At 39.2% G+C, this 22,107-nt stretch overlaps 1 protein-coding gene across 1 annotated transcript in view; it reads left to right on the forward strand.

Annotated features, from left to right (window-relative positions):
- LOC104494765 (cyclin-dependent kinase 6-like) overlaps positions 1-22,107 on the forward strand; it is a 50,045-nt gene that overhangs the window by 15,880 nt on the left and 12,058 nt on the right. Inside the window, exon 2 of the mRNA XM_010137643.1 lies at positions 10,159-10,294. Coding sequence (XP_010135945.1) covers positions 10,159-10,294 — 136 coding nt within the window. The remainder of the gene's footprint in view (positions 1-10,158; positions 10,295-22,107) is intronic.

Raw genomic sequence — 22,107 nt, forward strand, 5'->3', positions numbered from 1 at the left:
AAGATTTGTCTCTCCTAAATTGGGTTAAATTCAAGCATCTTGTCTAAATTAGTCACGCAGGTGTCTTCCCCTGCCAAGTGATTCAGCCAGCCTATTTCTTTCCCTTGAACATATGGAGCCCTACATGACCCTTTCAGACTAACCACCAAACTCCTGAGCAGCTTCATTACATGAGGTATATCTCTTCCGTGGTAGCTGAGAGGAGAACTCAGCGACGCAGAAGCTCTGTTAGGCTGCTGTGTAGATGGATGGCATTTGGACTGTCTGATGATAGGTACCCAAAGACAGCTACATTCAATGGAGTTGTCAGTTTTCTTGCAAGCCTTAAATCTGCCTTCTCCTTGTGCTGAGTTTAAATGTTACCTTAACTTTGTATTCCCTTTGTTTTGACGCTTTGGTTTTAGAATAAATATCCCATCACTGTTTTCTTTCTCTTATAAATTTATATTCGCCATATCAAGTGTAGCCAAAAAGCTCTGTAAACTGCATCTCTATTTTTATGTCTTTTAACCTCATGCAGGACAAGCATGTGCGCAAATCAGCACAAAAAATCTAAGACACCATTTGGATTTTCACTTGAGCTGTTGCTGAATGTGACAACTGCGTTCACTGCCTAACCATCGTGCTTCTGTTGGAAGTGGGTGGATATGTCTGGTCCATTTTCAGGAAATTTTGAGCAGTTCTAATGAATCCATAAACAGATTCTTTCAGCAGATTTAGACATTTTTTAAAAGCTGGTTTCATGCTGTTGAAATATCTGGTGTTAAATTGCTGTTTCCATTTGTAAGATAACAAGAACTGTTGTTATCCATTGCTGTTTTCTAGTCCCCCAGGTAAAGACTGGAAAAGCAATGGTTCACAGTTTTGTTCTTTTCAGGAGTTAAGAAAAAACAAATATTGTGATTAACTCTTTGGAATAAATAATGAGCATAAGTTTTGGAGGTGTGTGGCCATATTCAAAAATTGAGTCCTAAAGGTAACTGAATTGGGAAGGAGAGACTGTGGTACGAATAAGAACACCGAGATGCAAAAGGGGAGCTCGCATGCAGGGTCCCAAGTGGTAGACTTCTCACTGTGTGGGTAAGAGAGGCCAGACCAGGAACCACAACCACTAACCATCGTAGTAGACACTGGGTTAAACAGCATACAGGGATTTACATCGATCTGTCCAGGTAATGACTGGCAGTGTATGAGAAAGAGAAAAAAATAACCTTTTGGGGCCTTTTGTCTTTTGTTCTATGTACACAGACAATGAATTATCTTCTTCTTCTCTGCTTTCATTTCTGAAAGATATACAGGACACAAAGCTTTAGATGATGTATACTTCCTTAGAAGTCACTTAGATTATTTGCATGCTGGAAGTTAAATGCAGTGCAAGTTCTTTGGGAGTTCAGGGCTAGAGGATCGTTCAAGATCTATGGCAGGTTTTTTCTGGACACTATTACACTAACTCCAAAATTTCATTTTTGTATTGACAGATCTAAAAACATTTCATAAAATAGTGCTCAAAGCTTGTGCTATGTCAACTGATGGTGCTGTGATTGCAATAAACAGACCCTGTAAGAAGTTTGCACCTGATTTCCCAGTGGTGCTTGTTTCATTTTCTTACCAAGAATTTTCTTTGCTATAATGTCATCTAGAGCCAAGAACGTTGTATTTAAGAAATGATACATAATAATAAACCCAAATATAAACAAGTGGGCATGACAGTGAACCATGCAATGTTTGACTGTATTTTACTCCTACATACACTAATCGCTTTCAGTTTAATATGTTAAATTACAAAGACTAGCAATCTCCTTAATAATTCCTTGAATAGATCAGAACATCACAATTCAAAGGACTAAAAAGAATTAATTTGGTTTTCAAATTAGCAGTTGCCTTTACTAACATATAGACTATTTACTCTGCATATCAGTATTGTCAACTTTAGTCCATTTGGTCTTTTTCTTCGGGGTTTTTTTTTTCTTCTGCTTTCCTCCTTTTTTGCTTTTTTGGTATTCTTGAACCATGGAAGTTTTCGCTCTCTGAAAGTCAGCTCTTGATCCTTTGCGAAACACAGACCATTTGGTCCCATGCCTACCTATGGAATGTTGTAGAAATTTATTTTCTTACAAGTCTTTAATGTGTCAGTGTCTCACAAATCACTGCAGCAATACTTTTTCTGAGGGTCTTAATCAAAATTGTTAATGCCAGTAAAAGAACCACAGCATTTCACACCTAGTGTGCTCTTTCCCCTCCTCTTCACCATCACCATACCGTTTTTGGGCTCCCTTCAGCTGCTGCTGCTAGGAAGTAGTAGGAACATCACATCAGGGCTCAGGTGTATTTGCACCATTTAGCAAGTTCCCTTACCTTTCTTGTTCAGAATCTCTGATGACTACATTTGCCCTTCAGAAGTACTATCAGTCAGCCTGTGGTTGCTTATATTCCTGAGGAATTAGTGTACGCTGGAAGGTTAATTCAGATTCAAACAGAACCTGAGTTTTGTGTACAGCCACCACCACTCAGCAGAATTGAGTAACCTGGGGGTCATTCAGGAGCTGATGGTAAGCATTAAAGCAGTAGACCTCTTCTGTCATCTTCTATAGTACCTGCTTCTGGTTTTTAGGTTTCCCCGTGCACATTTAAAAAGCAAGAGCTTGGAATCAAATTTGCATTGGGATTACCCCTTAAAGATTCTGAATTAAAAATCTTGGGAAATGCTGTGTTAATGCAAGGATTTTAAAACTATATGAGGTAGTACAGGGTATCAAACAGGACATTTGATTTTTCACTGTGAATAATTTTTTTATATGGAGGGGTGGGTTATTATTTCCTTTGTTATTTTTTGATATATTGGCATCACCATTAAGTCTCAAGATTAGATTATTAAGCTACTAAAGAACGAATTATTATTTATACTGTTGTAAAATCTTCTGAAGAGGAGTTGTTTGTTTTAATTTAATCTAGGAAGGAGATGGTCACCTGAGATTTTAGGTTTGGCGCAAGCATGAATTCAAAATGAAAACTGAAATGTGGTGTCTTTAACAACCAGTTTGACTGTGAGCTACACAAGAATAAGGACGGGATTTTGTTGTCTCCCATCTTGCACCAGGTACAGCTGGGAGTCCAAAGTAGCTTCTGTTCTCTTTTCATTTGAATTAAGCAAAATCAGTATTCAGACCTAAGTTTTATTTACATGTTGAGCAATTTAGGGAATGTATAAAGAAATGCAGCTCTCTCTAAGGAAGGTATTCTACAGGTATTCTACAGAAAATCTAAAACCATTAATAAAATATGAACATTTACTGCCAGTTAATTGGAGCATCTTTAATTTGTACTCTGAACGGGAAGCTTGTGGAAGCTTACTGGAAGCTCTCGGTACTGTTTAACAGCAGTGTACGTGACTCTGAAAGGCAGCGTGCGTTTGCTTGCCTGAGGATCACATGAGAGCACTATGAATAGGTTGGACAGCTATTGCTGATCCTAAACAATCTGTCAGCAACTGACTTCATAACAGGCCATGTTATTTTTCTGATTTGGGCATGTCTTGACCTGTCCCTCACAGAGAAGATCTGACAGTCTGTTTGGTATGGCAGCACCCAGGACTAAGTTTAGGCACCAGCGGGCTGGTGTTTTCCCTCAGTATGGCGATTGCTCAGCATGTGGAATAGATGTAGCCATTAATGGACTGGTGAGGAGTTAAGCATTTCAAAAACTGGTGAACTGTAGGCCAACTCCTTAAAGTGAAGTTTGGCGAGGCAGGATCTTGTTTGAATTACTGAGCCTTACCAGATCCATTTCTGGTCCTTGCCTATTAAAAATACTGTCACTTCACAAAGGTGAACAAGAAATGTCAGTGCGCGGACTAAAAAAGGCAGAATGCTGCTATAAACAGAGAGGTGCAGAGAATGTCTCGTCAGGCATATTTTTCCTTGAAATAAAACCCTTTAACAACTACATCTGTTAATGACTTGAGTGGCGCAGTGAGTAAATGTGCTTGGCCTTTTCATCTTTTGGGCACAAACCTTGGCTTCTGTTGAAAATGAAAATTAGTTTTGGTGGTTTCATCAGAGCAGACATTTGTCTGCATCACAAAACCATTCAGTCTGGCACCAGGGCTCGTTGTTGCTCGAGTGGGGCCCAGCGCAGGAGAGCAGGGTGTTGCAGGTCAGGGCTGAGGCAGTCGGTACTGAGTGTTGAAAGTCTGCCCAGTCAGCCCACACTATCGGACTTTAGCCAGTGCTATTTACTTCGTTTTCAAGAGCATCTATTTCTCTCTGTCACTTTCTCTGTCTCTCTTCCTCATGCACACTTAAAGAACAAACCCCTCTTTTATAAGCTAAGCATTTTAAATAATTTTTCCAAGTCAGAAAGGGAGAGAGACTGGAAAAAATTACAGCACAAAGCTCGGCTTGCAGATTAACGATTGCCTTGTCATCCTAATATCCCCCTTCCTTCCCTTAAACCTTTCTGGTGAGTGGGTTATAAGCAAGAATATTGGCTGGGCCCTGCTGGAGTAGGTCTCCAGGACAGGACTTTCTGCTGCCGTGCTTTACTCATGCAATTGCTTCTTAGCAGTAGCTCTTTCTGCTCTGTGCATAGCAGATAATGAATGAGTGATTGCAGAGTTGAAAACATTTATCTGCCTAGCATCTGCCTGGCCTAGATAAATTAATTTATTTTATCTATTGTTATAAGCTGCCCTTTTCTGCTATTTGCCTGAAAGAGGTTTCATCTGAAGGCAAGAGATCCTGCTACTTTTTTCCTGGAAGGGTAGCAAAGCAGGAAAAATGTTCACAAACTCCAAGAACCCCAAGTAAAAATGTAGAGAATAAGGATTTGAGATATAAAGATGCCATGAGCAGTGTAGAGATACCCAGGGTTATTTTAATTAATTGACTTTGGCTCTAGCCGTCTGGCAGCTGTTGGATGGAGCTCATGGTGAGCTAGTCTACCGTGCTGCAGGCAGTGCTGTGCTGTCACGCTGTACGTTTTCAGTACTGACTGTGGGTCAGCTGAGTGTGATCTAATTGCCTTTGCACTATGTTGCAGTCTGCCATGGAAGCATATCCTAAGTATTGATATGCATTAGTGCAGCTGCAGCTTGCGTGACGAGTGCATTGGGAAGCTCCTGAAGACCCTCTATGCTTTTAAAAATGGAACTTTGGTCTTGTATTACTATGCAGTTTTAAAAATGTTATCCCAGAAAAAAATGCACTTAAAATATGACATACTTTGAATTTAGTGGCCTGTTCATCTGCTTGTGCTCTTTATTCATCTAGAAGTACTTCACAAAAGCTCCTTTGAGCAAGAAAAATCTACTTCTGAAATACCAGCTCTTAGAGGCTTGGAAGAGTGAGTGATTGCTGATTAAGACGAGACAAAGCAGCATGTCCTGAACAAAGGGAAGGAGCTCTGTCATACCTTTCAGAGTGTGAAGCTCTATTTCCTGTTTTTCTGTGTGAGACATGGTTCTCCTAACGCACGTGTTCCACTCCACTCCGCTTGCCCAGCTGCTGTCTTCTTCTTCTGAAATAAGACTCCTTTGTTACAATACATTTGGTATATGTGGTTCCAAGTAAAGATGGGTTTCTGTTAGTAGAGTGTTTTTCCTCTTCAAAAGCAAGAAAGGAGAAGGTAATATTAAAAGCAGGGGGAAAGCTTTTTTTTTCAAGGAGTATATAGTTTAAGAAGTTGGGGTGAACAAAGGGCTTGCTGCTGAGTTGTTTCCAGAGAACAGAAAAGTCTAAAGCCATTGGTGAAATTTGGACTCAAAAGTTGCCTTACTGTCATTCTTCATGTTTTTCGGTATGAGATGCTGAAATTTTCTGTGCCCTTGAAAATTATGAACCCATAGGATTAACCTGAGCCAAAGGCAGTGAAAGCAGGCTCCCTCCCAGATATTTGTCAATAAACCTCAGTCATGACCTGTGATAGTCTTGCTATCCCAATTTTGTGGTGTTTGCATAGACACTGTCAATCATACATAAATTTTGTTCTGTTTTTCTGCCATGTGGATAAATATCTTTCAGAGCTAGGTTGAGACCACCAAACTCTTTCCACCTGAGTCTTTGTCCAGACTTATGAAACCTTAAAACGGAGGCATATTACTATGCCACATCACAGTCTTCTTAAATATTTCTCCAATGGCTCCAGTTCTTTTTGTCTCTCATGCACAAGCTAGGAATTACTCTTCCTAGGACACTGTTCTCAAGAAAATGCCCTAGAGGGCAAGAGCTGTGGTTTTGTTCAGTGCTGTGAGTGACCAGCAAAGTAAAGAGATATATGCTCATGTTGGATTAGTCCTACTGTAATAAAAATAACAATCAGCCTTTGCATGCATTGTCAGCAAGTATTCTTTGGTCTTCCCTTTGACTACAGCCTGGTTAATGTTTCAGATGTACTTACTCATCTGTTTGACAATAGCCAATGGAATTGATGCCCTGCAGTTTTTCAGGACTTACAGTCAGCCATGGTTTTCGGTATTTCTTGCAGGTGGCTTGGGCAGATGGGTTTGATCTCCATTGCTGTTATCTCAGTTTGCTCAGGAAAAAAAATGTTTGTTCCACTTGAAAGTAGGTATCTTTATAGCAGTTCTCAGAGCATCTCAAAAGCAAGTCCAGTAATATTTAATGAATTTCTAGAAGCAGTTACCAAATTACCAATTACCAAGCACCAGTCAGTAGGTGCAATAGTTTTCAAAGGAATTGGCATAACTGTGTAGTTTCTTATAAAACCATTAAGCATTCAGACCGTATATTGTAAAAATTAAGATGAACTGAGGTTGCATTTGTCAGATTACATGCTGTAAGAAGCTATGGAGACTTCAAGACACATCATCTAGTTTTCTGCATTCAAAAAACCCAAAGTATTTTTGTAGGAAGGCAGCCATTCTTCTAGATTGTAGTAAGACCACTAGACACATAAAATAAAACAGAGGCATAGATTTGTAGCTGATAAGCTTTTTTTACTTTAGTACAATCAACTTTAAAAAAAGTCTGCATTGAAACACAAGTACTCCGTAAATGTCTCTTCAGCATTGTTCCAGTTCAGATCAACACATCAGGCGGTGTATGACTCCCAGCCAAACATCTTGTTAAATACTTGCAGGATTTCCCACAGCGGATCTTACTTTAATCAAATAATTCAAACGTTTCTTTTGTAAGTACAATAGAAGGGCAGGGCTTGTGTTTACAAAGTATTCAGTATGGAAATCCTGTATTAATTGAGGCACATTTACTTCACTTAGGACAGTGTCCACATAGAAACTCTTTAAATAAAAGGCCTTTTGCTGTTGCCTCTTCCAGACGGAATCACATGCAAAACGAGCCCATCAAATACAGAAAATCATGAGGAAATGGCTTGAGAGATGTGCAGGCTAGACAGCAGCTAGTTAGCTAGTTCCTAGCTAAAGAAGACAGCTTTATGGATTATTTTCTCACAGTGGGTGTAAAAGAATATAATTTGTAAAAAGTAGTTTTGTTCCTATGGAAACTGCTAAAACAAGAGGCTGTGTCAATCTTATTTCCAGAATGATTAACACAGACAGTGCCAGATGTTGTCTTTTTTTAAGGTCACAGATTCATCTAAGCCATGCCTTAGGTTATTACCTTCCTAAGGCAGCAGCTGTATATTCTGTGAGTAAACGCAATGTGCTTCCACACAGTCTGGTGCAGGATCTGGAGTTTTTGTTATTAACAGTAAAGCATTTAGAATTTCACATAAAGGGTGTATAAAAAGAAAAGATAAAATTATTGCTTGGTGATAATATTATTACTGAGTAATAGGTGACTAGAATTGCACTCTTCTCGGTTCCTGATTTTGCTGTGGCAGAAAATGCCAAAATGAAAATAAGCCACACACGGAAGAATTAAACAGACAATCATTTCCCTTCACAGTGAGCTGGAAATTACATGTTGTTTCTATATTCTTATACAGCAAAACATTTTTTTCTTTTTTTCCTTGAATTAGAATTCTCTATATTTGAGAAGATAATTTTGCTAGTGTATTAAATACCTGGCAGAAAAAAGGTGTTTTAGAACATTTTTAGGTAAATGTAGGTCAACACAAAGTAATCATACAGTTGGAAATATTTTCCAGTGTTTATGTTCAGATGTTCAGACCTGTCTGGCTCCTCTCTATTTGCATGTGTTAGGGTTATAGGCCATCCAGCTACATTCCATATTGATTTTATAAATATATTGCATAGGATTAACCTCCAGCCAAATACCAGCAAATTTCACTTTTCAGGAAGGTTTGTGACTTTTCGCAAAACTGATTTACTGTGTGGGACATCTATCATAAAGAGAACAGTATTTGTCTTTATGTGAAATGTTCCAAGATATTTGCTATTACAGTCACTATGTTACCGTAAGAATTTAATTAATATTTGTTCATATGATGATTGCAAATTAAGTACAGATTAGTCTTCTAGTAGAGGAAGGGTGACAGTGTCTCAATATTCTGTAACTCCGATTCCCAAATTATTACTCACTGAAAAGCTTATTTAAGGCTAAAAGAAATGTGCATGCATCCATGTTCAAAACATGATGGCTAATAAACAATTTAAAAATCTCTGACCAAAGATTATTAGGAAATGCTGTTAGAGCGTGACCAGGGCCTTAACTTGTAAAATCTGTGTCACCTCAAGTGAAACATACTGCTCTCCTAAACCTGCATTGCAGTCTTCACAGATAGTTGTGCCAGTTCTTACCTCCTCTTCTCCTGTGAAATGTGTAAGCAAGAACTCAGTACAAAGTGTTTTCCTAGTCTGTTTGTCAGACGTCCTCTTCGAAAAGCAGTGCCCCCCAAGGCTTTGTGCATGATCTCTTGTCTACAGATCCTGCAGCTTTAGTCCTAGGACTAAGAACAAAAATATTACTTGATAACATTATCAGAAATCCTGCACTTTGCACAAAGGAAGCGGTGATTGTAAAAGAGGATGAAAGATGCATGTAATGAAACAACGTAACTGCTGTGATCTTGACCAAAATAGGCACTAGTCTCAACACTACTTTTGCTGGTTATCGACGATAGGCTCTTCAGATTTACTGTAGAGACTTTTCTCAGTATCTGTATTCATACATTTTTTTTAAATCTACTGTCACCTAATAAAAGTAGCGCTTGATTTTCTGCCTCACTTCAAAAGAGAAAGGCAATCTGATCTGTACAATTTAAAACTAAATGAATAAACATGTTAGTAAAGTTTGTGATCAGAGAACAAGCACCCTCCCATCTGTAAGATGTTTTCCTACCATGATTTTGTACAAGTGGGACTTGAGGAAGGATAGTGAAAGCCGCTGATATGGCTGTAATTGTGCACAGAAGCATAGAAGGACAGGCAAATGTTTGTGGAAAAGATAAAACAGTGATTAAAGCTGGTACAGCAGATGAAGTGAAGAAGAGAGAAATATTTATTTAAAAGAGAAAACAATAGAAAATAGAGTAATCAGATAGGAATGTGACATTGTGAAAGCTTTGCAAGTTAGTTTGAATTTAATGTTGTGCAAGAAGGTGAAATGATAAAGAAATGTCAGTAAAAGAATGACAGAAAAGGATGAGAGAAAAAAGCTTTCTTAGTAGTGGCATCTTGTGTACAAAGCTTTTTTCTAGGTTCTGTCATGACTCTGAAGGTATTCCTTGTGTCCGGGAACTTACAAAAGTAATCTGCAAAAAAATTCTGTTCCTGCCAAAGGAGATTTAATTATAAAGCCGTTTAATGGTGAACAAGGGACTTAATGTGGGAAGAAACTGAAGGTGCATGCAAACAGTCTGTATGTGTTTTCTCAAAAATGTTTCCTGCATTTTTTTTTAAATGACTATAAGTGCTGCAGCATAGAATGTGGATAAATATCAGGTAATTTTCTGTATTAACTCTCGCCAATCTTTCAAAAAATTATTCTTTTCACGTTATTATTTCACTTAGAACAACTGATGAATTCTTAGTGCTTAATCCTATTTTAGAATCTACACATTAAAGAGGGATGTGATATCATTGATTTATCAGTAGTTATCTGATGAATTGAGAGCTCAGAGATTGCTCTACCTTTGGAAAGCTCTTTTTTTTTCATTCTATGTACTGTAGGAAATCTAAATGGACATGTATGAGCTGCAAGGTATGTATGTCAGTACTGGTCCCTGTATACTTACCTCTTTTTTTTTTCCTTCTCTCAGATTGTTTGATGTGTGCACCGTGTCACGAACAGACAGAGAGACCAAGTTAACATTAGTGTTTGAACACGTAGATCAAGACTTGACTACTTACTTAGAAAAAGTTCCAGAACCTGGAGTGCCTACCGAAACTATAAAGGTATTTAAGAAGAAAGATTTTTAATATTATTTCAGAAAATATTAGATAGGAAGGGCAAGGAGATAAATCACAAAGAAAAACTGCATTTTGATTCTGTTGGATTTTGTTATATCAAAATTGAGTAATGCCCAGCTTGGGACATGAATTGCAGCACAAAGATCTGTATTCACTAACAGGTGTGATTTCTTTATGGAAATCAGTAAATGCAATCGTGTGATTTTTTCTCTTTTAGATTTATGAATCTCATGAACCTCTACTGTTCTACCAAATGTAGCATTCCAAATCATTAGGAATGACCTTTACTTGGAGCCATAGGCGGATGATTCCATATACTGTTTAGTCCAAGACTACTTGAACCTTCACTAGAAGGTGTCTGGTAGAGTGCTGGATGTTGTTAGAATGGATAAAATAAATCCTGTGCTCCTATGCCCTTCCCTTTGCCTTTTGCTTCCCCAAGAGACTCCTTTTCTTTCACATCCTTCTTGCCAGAAAGGTTTCTATATGTTCCAAGAGCAGGAAATTTTCATGATGGTCCTGTGGTGAGCTCTGTGAGGATGAGCTCCAGGAAGGGGATAGCCATGACCACTTGTAGAAACTGTAAAGTCTGTCGGTAACTGGAAGGAAGATCATGATGTTTTCCCATCATGTTGTCTCATATGCATATCTGTAAGGGAGGACCTCTTCCCAGGATACGACATGCTTGCATTATAGGTACTGAAATATCTGTGCCAACTAACTCCTCGTCTCTTCTGGGAAGTTCACAGAGAAGTACTACACTGAGGACTATAGCTTGAAATGTGTGACAAAACATTTAAGCCTGGAAAGGGAAGTGGAAGGATTGATTTTCCTACGTTTTGACTGTGTCTGGTTATCAATTTCTTTTCATTTTTGATTTTCATGAGAAGATATAATTTATGCTTTCAGAGACAAATTATCTTGCATTTATGTAAGTCCTTTCTGGAAGTATATTGCATCATCTTAGTCTGGCAAGAGTCCTGAGGGAGGAAAAGAAAACATGAAACCTATCTGAAATCTATTTCGGTTTTTGTTGGTTTTTTGTTGTTGTTGTTAACAGCTTCAAACTTAGGAGATGTTTGATCTTTCATTATAAGAATAGACATAAAACTGATACGGATCTTTTCACTTGTATCAATGTCAGAAATGTATAACATCAGTCAGTTCCAGCAACCATGTTTTTTAAGAAACCTTAGGGAATAAAATAAAACTTTTAAAAAATGAATACATCTTTGATTCCTAGCAGAAGATGGGAATGTACCTCTTCCATTTAAAGGGCTCTTTTATGACAATGCTTTTAGGGTTCTACATCCTCCTGGGGCTTTGAAGGTACCTAAGGGAACTGTATTTCAATGTAACTAACATTGTGAAAATAACGTACAAGGTGACTGACATATTACGTAACTAAATACATTGAAATGAATAGGAGCTGAATGACAAGCTTCTGAAATTTCGGTTTGAAGTGTGTTACCTGCTGTGTTTCATTTCAAGCAAATATAAGAGGTGAGCATAGGGCTAAACCATTTCTTATTTTCTAGAAGCCTGTTCTAAACGTGCACTAGCAAACTCTAATACGTATGTAACACGTATTACAAAATGTGAACATATATTTCATGGAGGTTGTAGACTGGTGAAGGAAACTGTTTGGTTCCCTTTTGAAAAGCACTAGTCTGCAGACATGCTTTACTTGTTTAACCTACTTGATATATCTGATAATTTGGCACAATAAAAGAGAAAAATTTAGTCACACAGAAACAAGTAGGAGCAATTCTGGTCTTTTAGGTACAGTGCAAGTTTCACTGCAGCCAGTGAAATTATTGAGTGTAAAATTCAGCTTGTGGTACCTACAGGTCTTTAAATGGGTAAGGAAAAACGTAAAATCACTGTTTATTTGGTCTTCACTGTTCATTTAAACATTCACACTGGCTGAAGTGTTATTTCTTGAATTCTGTTTGGTGTGGGAAAAAAGAGAGATTTGGTTAACTTAAGTTGTACCCCGTTGCTTCCCTGTTTATGTGAAAACACCCGGTTTGTGGAGGTACATTTGCTTATAGTAAGGGATAATCACATGAGAAAGGGTCTCAAGGCTTATTCCTAATGTGTTTTGATACCTTTCTAATGACATAGTCTTTATGGATATTCCTGGTAGAAAGTGAAGCAAAGCGTAGTTCTCCTGGTTACAGGGAAATCTGGACATTTTGTGGCAACTGAGCATTACACCAAGAGCACATACATCATTAAATGACTAATCTGACTTTTTATAGTTTGGCTTTTGAGGTTAATATGGATTCATACTTGATTTATTTTCCAGAATTGCAGACAATTTTTGTAGAGTATTTCCCCTCACCACTAGCACAGTACAAAACAACTGCCAGTATTGTAAGACCATCTGTTAAAGTTCTGCATGTGTCAGCAATGCAGAGGTGCCAAACAAGCTGAGTAAGCTCTGGATAGCTTGAAGTTGAAGGATCTAATATACCTCTTTGGCACCATGGTGTGAACTCAACAGTTGTTAGTGGACCTGAATGACACAAAATTACTATGAGAGAAGTCAGACCCGAAAGATCTTTTCTCTGTGAATTAACTACCTTCATTACATAACATTTGGAGGAGGGAGATTGAGCTTTTCCTGGTTTGGGGCATGCTGGGGTTTTCAGTTGCCAACTGTCAATAAGTGACACCAGTACCATGTTCAGAATTTCCTTTATGTTTAGGAGATAGTAGTCAGACTGTATCAGTTCAGAGAAACTAACCATATCAGTCATTTAAACACAAGTAAAGCTTTTGTCTTAATGCTGCAGGAGGAGTCACCCCAGAATTGTGACCAGGTGCCCATAAAACTATAGAAGAGAGGCAGTTTCACTTTGAGGAGTTGCCTAGTAGTGGGAATACTTTCCCGGGATGGAGGGCAGACATGCTCACTTCCCCTGCCTGTCAACAGGAGCATGAATTCTGTAGTACATTTCTGTGGCTGTAGCTCTGTCTACTGAGTTCTAAGGGGTTTATAAATCTTTTCTGCTGAAGCACTTCCATTGTTTTTTTATGGAGTATACTTTGGGAGAGAGGAATGAAGAATGTGATTCCAGATACTAATGGACATGGCATTCACCTTTGAAACAGAGCTACATTCAAGCACTTAATCTAATTAACATGTCTTTTTAACTACTGGATTATAGTCCTGCTTGCCCTTGCTGGCTTCCTCTGTCACACCTGATTAATACATGTTCCATACAAAATGAATCAGAATCAGCAATGACAACATCTTCCTTCTTTCCTTTCTACCCATCATCTCCTCCCTTCTTTTCTTCCTGAGATACTATTTAACTTCAGGTCAGTTTATGTGGAAACGGAAGGTATGAGCTCAGTTTCCTTAGGACACAGCTGTTAGTCATGCACAGGTCTTTGGTATTGTTAATGGTGTTAGCAGCCGAGCCTCCGAGAGTCTGGGCTCGTTAGGAACTTTTGTTACTTGGTATCATCATGGCTTGCCTTCGTGAACAAAGATCTGGGAAGGGCTTTTCCCACGCTCACTGCAAGCGATGAGTGCACCCTTCGGGCCAGCGCGGTGGATTTTTTAGGTGAGGCGCAGCGTGCGCTGAACTGGCTCCACCCTTTACACCTGAGGTTCATCTGCCAGAGCCTAGCGAGCTTGGACGGTGACAGCGAAGTCCTCGGGTCGTAGCTTTGGTTAGAGTATCCTTCTCTTAGATGGATGAGCCTTACAAGGCTAAACGAGCTCCATCTGCCTGGTTGTGAGTCAGAGTTGTCCTTCTCCTAGGATGGCTGCCCGAAGGCTAGTGAGCCCATCCTGCCCGTGGACACACTTTGTCTGACCCTTCAGTTGAGACCTGTCTGGCCTGGGAGACCCCACCGGAGGCACATGCCACCAGCAGCACAGCTCTCAACCTCACAAGGGCACGCAAGCTCCTTCCCCACGGCAAGGGGGTGCCTGTGAAAGAGTCGCTGCTCTACCTCCGGACATCACAAACCCAGGCACGGGGCGGCCGGGGCCTGCCAAGAACAGGAGTCCTGGAGGTCTTACTTGATATAAGGGTAGCAGAAATGGGGATGGCATAGCTCTGCCATAGAGAGGTTTGTTTTAAAAAATAGTTGACAAGTCACTAAAGCATTTTGATATGTTAGTCTTTCAGACTGAAGCATGTTTAAGCTGGGTGGTCACATTTTGATGTGATGCTTGTGAAGTTGGCATGGGGTTTTTTTTGATACTTAAGGATTTAGATGTGATATGGTTGTTATAACAATAATTTCATTTTTAATATGGAAATCATGTGCACGTAAACAAGTTGCTGTTTATTGACTTAAGCTATTACAATGTGTATAAAAATGTTTGGCTTTAAATTAATATATGCATGTGATGGCTTGGGGTATAGAGCAGCAGCTTAAGTAGTTTAGGAATGGCTCTTTGGAGTTCCCTCCAGTCATCTTGTTCTGTTGGGCCAAGGAGTCTGTCAGAATGAGCGGGGATAACAAACTGTTGCCAAGATTCTCTAATTTTAGTAATGAACAAAGTTAACTCCGCAAGGTAATGTCATTACAAGTAAACTTGTGGCTTCTCGAGCTAGTTTTCTTATGCCTGATCAGAACTTAGCCTACCCAAGCTGCACATGCTAACTGGGCTGTGCCTGTTTCAATCTGACAGCCAACAGAGGAAGGAACAGCACAAAGGTCTATGGTATAGCAGGTGCATGTATTATCGATCTATTATCTATCTACCTTTAGAAGAGCTGGGAATGTCCTTCTGCCCATGTCTGTGAATCTTTACAGTATTTCCCCCAGCCTGGAACAGGGCAGCCAAATCCCAGAAAGAACAGGGTTTAAGGTATTTCCTATTCTCTGGTGTTTCCTGATTCCTCACTCATGTGAATGGCTTCTATGGATATAATTCTGTTTCTCCTTTGCCTACAAAGCCTGGATCGCCATCTGATTCAGAGATCCAGATTTTGCTATTTAGATGCCTAATATTTAGAAAGTACATCAGTGAACATAATTTGCTTTTGTGGATTTATTTGATAATAGCCCATAAGTTGAGTTTTTAAATATTAGACCTGGTCCTAGAATAAATGTTGCTGTTGCATCCCTGTGCGTTTCCTGTAACTTATGTTACCTGCTATCAAATCAGGCAGACTGGTCATATCTCTGCAAGACTCTTAGAAAATTAGTAGGAAGATGTTGTTTCTCAGAAAGCAAACCAGTGTTCAGTGTTGTGAGGTGAGTCATCAGCCATCTGCCGCAGTTGCACCTACTCAGTTGATCAGGTATGAGATGCAGAGCAGATGTCACACAGTCATGCAATTCTGAAAACAACACAAGATATTCCAGGAAAACAGATTCTCCAGTACTGAGAGGTGTATTTGGCAACATCAAAGTTAAAAGTCACTTAAAAAAAAAAAGCCTACCCAAACTAATAAGAAAAATACGAAGAGGAGAGCGCTTACTAACGTCTTCCTGTCAGTACTTTTGTGGTAAAGAAAGAAGCATAACTGAGTGAGGAATTTAGAGTCCGCAAGTGATGGATCAGAGTCCCAACTAATACTAAGAGGTGTAAATCTATTAGCTTCAGTGAAATAATGCCCATTTACAGCTGCTAAGAATCTCATTCTTTGTGGAGTATTTTGCAATACATTTTGTTCTGAATCCATGTCATGAATTAAAGAAGAGTTGCCACTATAAATAAATGAAACACAAAAGGACTGAACTGATACATTATTGTGGAATACATCTTTACCTACTACCTAGGGACAGTGTGGAAGGGTGGCAGGAGAGAGAGCAGGTGCACTGCTTTCTGTGTAAGTGGCAGGAATTAAACCTTAGAAAGAGGATATTCTCCTAAGGGTGGTGGTTCCCTCTGTTGCAGGTGTTGTCATTTCTTTCCCGTACTGTGTGGCATGTAGACACACAGCCATGTCTCCTTTGGTGCGGTGGTGATGTACGGTCTACAAGGGGCTAGGAGTCATCATGAATCGAAGGAAGGGACCACTGAGCACGGGATGCTACAAAATATAATGTTGTATCAGTAGCTACTTCTTTAGGTTGAACCATTTTACAGTCAGTGTACAGCCACTGATTTCAGTTATGGTGCCATCAAATATCTCCACATTCCTGTCACTTCCAAATTCAAATGCGAACATTTTCAAACTAATAGCAGTGTCTGGTTTTTTGCTGTGCTGTAGCCCAGGACTGCCCAGACCTCCACTGCTTGCAAACTGAGTGCTCATAAAAATGTGAGGCACTCCAATAATTTTAAATCACTCTGTCCTGTTTAGAGTGATTTAAAATCATTGGAGCTCTTCACATTTTTTCAGTTGTTCCAGTTTGGAAAGCAGTCAAGCAATATTGTACCATAATGCATGAAAGCAACCTGCCTGAGATAATAATTTTAGTCTTCCAAAACAATGACAATGAATTGGAAATACCACTGTGAAAAGATGTCTATCAAGGACTCTCAACCTACTTTTCTTTTATGGCCCAAGCTCTCAAGGCAGCATTATAGTCTAGTAGGGTCCTAAGGGACACATCATTTTTGAAGTCTAAAGGAAGCTATTGTTTTCAATAGACAGAGGGCCAGAAATCATCTTTTTTCAGAAAGTCAAAGGGAATTAAGAAACTGAAGAGATTCTGAATTGTGGGCAGGGATGGAGAGTGAGCCTTTGGTAGAACAGAATTTGTGAAGAAGTCATTGCAAAATTGCAGTATTACAAACACTTGAAGCGAAGTGTTGCTATCAGATCATTTCATTCCTGTTAATTCTGCAGAGCTGGGTGTCAGCATAATGCAAAACAGAGTTTATGTACCTTACTGCTCGGGATTCCCTTGAGACACTCCAGGATTATTAGTGACACTGAGTTTTTGCTATTGGACCATGAATGTGGTAGCAATTGCTATGTGAAATGCTTTGATGACACTGAAAAAAACACAGGGAGCACATGGTAGGAGTAATACTCAAGCAGGTATACTGCCGGCAGCATTTCAGAAACAGTGCTGTACTGTTCTGCAGCAAGCCAGTAGCAGTGCCTCAGTGGTATTTTCAGGATACTTTCCTTTGACTCATGGTGATAATGTACACTCATAACTTGCTCTGCAAGTAAATCCTGCCTCAGTGATCAGCAGAAGCATCACTGGTGTTTTCAGAGTCTTTCTCGTCATCCAAGTTGAGATGCCACCGTCAAAGCAATTAAGAGAAAGCTGTTGCAGCTCATGGTGCACATAAAGCAGTGGCAGAATGATAGACTAAAATATTTGAATTTACCCATGTTCTAAATTTTGCTTACAAGTCAAATGTTACTTTTGACAAGTAATTTGAAGGTCGGACTGCAGCAGATGTGAGTTAAGGAGTTCAAAGTTACATTCTTGACTTTTATGGGGGCAGATAGGAATCACTTTTTTAATACTACTTCTGCACTGAAAGGAAATCAGGCCCCTATGCCCCTGCATACCCACAAGGCTATACTTCACCCCAAAACAAGCACACGGATATGGGGAGGTGGAGACAGAACGACACAAATTGTGCCAAGGAAGATATTTGGGAAACCTGCACAACATTTTTTCATCTTGAACTCCAGATTCTAAGGGTCGAACTCAGCTGGTCTGGGACGAGAATCATTGTGGCAGGATACCTTTCCCATCCCAACCAATCCAAGTTACTGCAGCTCAGATTCTCTATACTAGAATATTCACAAAGTGTGCATATTCATTCACAGCAAATAAAGACCTGTAGTGTAAAATAATTCGAAAGTTGGCCACAGACAACTCATAACTAATAGAAGATAATAGAGTAATCAAATAAGTTATTTTTTATAAAACTGTTTTCTCTATTCTACCCCAAGAGAAATTTAATACTCTTGCACTAGCTGTGTGCACCGCTTTTATGCCAGTGAATAGGCAGGTTATCGTATCCCACAGTAAAAATTAATTGGAAGCACGTTACTTTAGTGGCACACTGATTCAATCAAGATACATTGTATTTGTTTCTTTTCCTCGGTAACAGATGTATTTAGCTTATGCCAGAGAGCAAAGGCCCGTACAAATGGATAGGGGTAGAATTTTTGTGTATGGCATGTTTTCATACGTAGACTTTAAAATTAGCTTTAAGAGTTTTTGAATTATTTATATATATATAGACAAATACACATACATATATCATATAATTATTGTAGAAGTCCTCTAACATATTTGCAGAAAAAAAATGTTGCTGCTTGAGCAAGTACGAGAAAGGGAAAGGGAGACTCTAGTATCATCACTTTACTGTCTATGAGAGTCATGATCTCAAAACAGCTGTGGGCCAGAAGAAGTCAAGTGCTTAGAGGAGAGACGAAAGTACAAGAATAGAGGAGAGACAGCACCAGTTCTCCTCCTGTGCCTGGAGAGTGGTTTGGTATATCCTGTCTTTTTATGTATACACGTGAAGGCAGACTACATATACACAGACACATGTATATCCGCTGATTCCCAGAGTCCATCCCATAGGCTTATTTTTCAGCTCAGCATCAGATACAGCTGAGCTGTAATGAAGGCTGTTACAGTCATAGGGAAGGAATTAAAATGGGACCCACCTGAGGCTGCATCTCTCCCTCCTACTCAGTGGGTCGGATCAGAGACACATGGACATACCCAGCCCCACCTGACCCCATAGATACCAGAAGACACAGAATCGTTTTGGTTGAAAGAGACCATTGAGATCATCGAGTTCAACCACTCACTCTGCACTGCCAGGTCACCACTAAACCATGTCCTGAAGCACCGCATCTACACATCTTTTAGATATCTCCAGGGATGGTGACTCCACCACCTCCCTGGGCAGCCTGTTCCAGGGCTTTACCACCCCTTCTGTAAAGAAATTTTTCCTAATATCCGATCTAAATCTTCTCTGGTGCAACCTAAGGCCATTTCCTCTTGTCCTAAGAGACATGGGTTCTCCCTGCTTTCCGTCCTCCAGACATCAGGGACAGAACCAGAGAAGTGCCAGCCAGTGACATCAGCCAGCTACACTCAGCTGCTGAAGAAACCAAAGCCAAAATCTCTGACACTCAGAGAGTTTCCAGTGATTTCAACTCAATGTTCTCTGCCTGTGCTAATCCCATTTTTTCCAGCCCTTTCTCCCTTCCGACCTTCCCTTCTCTCTTCATTTTTCTCCTCACTTTCACTCCATATTTACACCATATAACACTTTTCTCTTGTTCTTTCCATCACTTTTCTTTCCCAGTTTGTTTATCCCCTCATAACTGACTGTACTTCCATAAAAAAATAATACTATGGAACTGTCATGCTGTTTCTCCACCTGGGGTCTGTCTTGTCCATTTTATTTGTGAGCATTTAATGGAAGAGTCTGTGTGAAAACCCTTGACTGTATAGTGCCCACCATAATAGGTCCTCCCTTTTGTTTGGCCTTTACACAACACCTTTTTAAACATGTCATGATAATTAGATCCTACAACAGCGTTATTCATCTAACATAGAGCTTCTCTGCTCTGCTCTGCTCTGCTGTTTCCCCACCACAGCCACTTCACACATTACACAACTGCTTCCTTTATATATATCAGTGCTCTTTAATCAGTGTGTGGTTCGTGTTACAGGTTTCTCAGGTTTCAAAGTGAAATAAAATGATCTTTCTTTCATTTTGAGAATATCTTTCTTTTTAAGAAGTCCAAACAAAGACACACATTATTAGTAAGGTCATAGGAAGCTATAAGAAGACAGAAAATTTAGAATGGAAACACAAGTGAAATAACAGAAATACTGTTTGTTGTTTGGTTTTGGTGCGACAGCAAGGGAAAATGTTTAGAAATTTAAAAAATTAATTTATTTGTAGTTTTAATAAAGCAAGTGTGGTTTTGTAATATTTGCCAATGTCAGTACTCCAGAGCACAACTATGGTCAAATCCTTCTGTGGTGTAACTGCTGGCTTCTTAAGGTTCCTCCAGGGATGAGTGTGGTGCAATGCTACTAACATCAGTTAGCAAGAGCCTTTCATTTGTTTTCATGCAAAGCCTAAGCAGTTTGCGATTAAGAAAGAGTAAATTACAAAGGCTCAAGCTCCTTGATCAAATCTGTCCTTGATTTTGGGGCTGGAGCCTTTATCCAAAGACTCATAAATACCAGTATTTTAGGTTCTTCTTACTTCTTTGTTATTGTTACAGCTATACAGTACTACCACTTATGTCAGTACACCTAAAACATTTAAACTCGTGCTGGAATATATACCTGAACCTTCTGATTCAACTCCAGACCTTAAAGGAGAAACCCTAAAGGGAGCAGAGGCTCTGCGCCAGCAAAGTGCTTAAGCCTCTGCTTAATTTTATGTAAACAGATTGCTCCAGCTTTAGAAGTGAGGTTGAAAGACTGCAAATTAGGGGACCTAAAGAGAGGAGAATCGTTGTTATTCTGTACTACTGACCTGGTGAATTCCAAGGTTAGAGCAAAGAAAAATGGAAACCATTTTTCCCATAATCTCCCATTAGTCAAAAGCGTGCATTTTCCTTGTGTTTAAATGCTTTGTCAGAGTGAGGAGGTAGTCTTCCCTCAAAAGTTACGTGTAAGCAATGTCTGTGCCTTTGCAACCAGACTCCTGACTATTCACAAAAGTTCATCATAGTTGGTCATCATAGTAAGCTGACTCAGTAATGGAAAAGGTCTCTGGAGGATCATAGGGTTGATGAACTCGTTTATTTCTTCTTTTGTATCATAACTATTCTGGCCACAGAATTTATCCTGTTTGCCTTTGAAAATCATGACCTTTGAGAATACCCTTTTAAAAGAATAAACTGGTTTTAACTATTGTAACCAACTCATTAGAAGCCAGAGCATTGTATCTTTATTAACACTGATCGATGTCTTATACCATAAAGGGCCCACTGAAATGAGTGCCTTAATTGCAAAGAAGGTGACTGCTCAACAGTTTGCACTGTTGCTAAATATGTGACTTTACAAGCAGCGCCATAAAAATGCTAAGTATTTCTAAAATGTCCCACTTCTTTGGTCTGTGCAATAGGAAGCGTTGCACTGTAACTTTAAAATGCCAAAAATAATCAAGAGGACATGTTAGCCATCTCTTCAGAGCGTTTCATTTCCAAGCCAATGAATTCAGCTGCTGAATTTTTGTCCTTTGTTTTAGGATGTGACAGTTCTGTGGTGTAACTACAATTAAGGAATATCAGAAAGCTCAGAAATGTTACAATATTCTGTGGATGCAAACGCAGTCATTTTTCGTTTAGTTTTACAGCAGGAAGGGGCACTGGAATGGCAGTGTGTTGCCTTTTTTTAACATCTAGTTTATGATTCATTCTAAAATATTCTTTCCTTTGGAATTAACTTCAGATATTCATGTTCTGACAAGCAGAGTAAATATTTTAGCAAGGACTTTTTAGAGAGAAATTTTGACAGTAACATACTCCTCCCTTGGTGTTACAAAGGAAATACTTGCTATCCAAACCCAGAGTCGGCATTCTAATGGAAATGGTTCCAAAAGAATACCTAGGATGTTACAAATGTAAAATGCTTTTCCTGAAAGAGTATACAGATGTCTTTCATGTATTTTAAATAAAAATGTCTAGTTTGAGACTTGAGAAAGTCAACAGTGCTCTCTGAGCCATGTGCTTGTTATTACAATAGTATGTTGTGTATTAACTGTCATTCAGTGAGAAACAACAAAGAGCAAAAAAGGAAAAGACATATAAAAACATGAAGTTAAAGGAGGAGAGACCATCTTACAAAACTTTTTTTATTATGTTTTTGCCTTGATTAGAATATATCCCTTTCTTGGTTTTTGTTTGTTCACATAATTC

This window comes from Buceros rhinoceros, unplaced genomic scaffold, assembly GCF_000710305.1.
Source record: "Buceros rhinoceros silvestris isolate BGI_N320 unplaced genomic scaffold, ASM71030v1 scaffold19036, whole genome shotgun sequence".
Taxonomy (NCBI): domain Eukaryota; kingdom Metazoa; phylum Chordata; class Aves; order Bucerotiformes; family Bucerotidae; genus Buceros; species Buceros rhinoceros.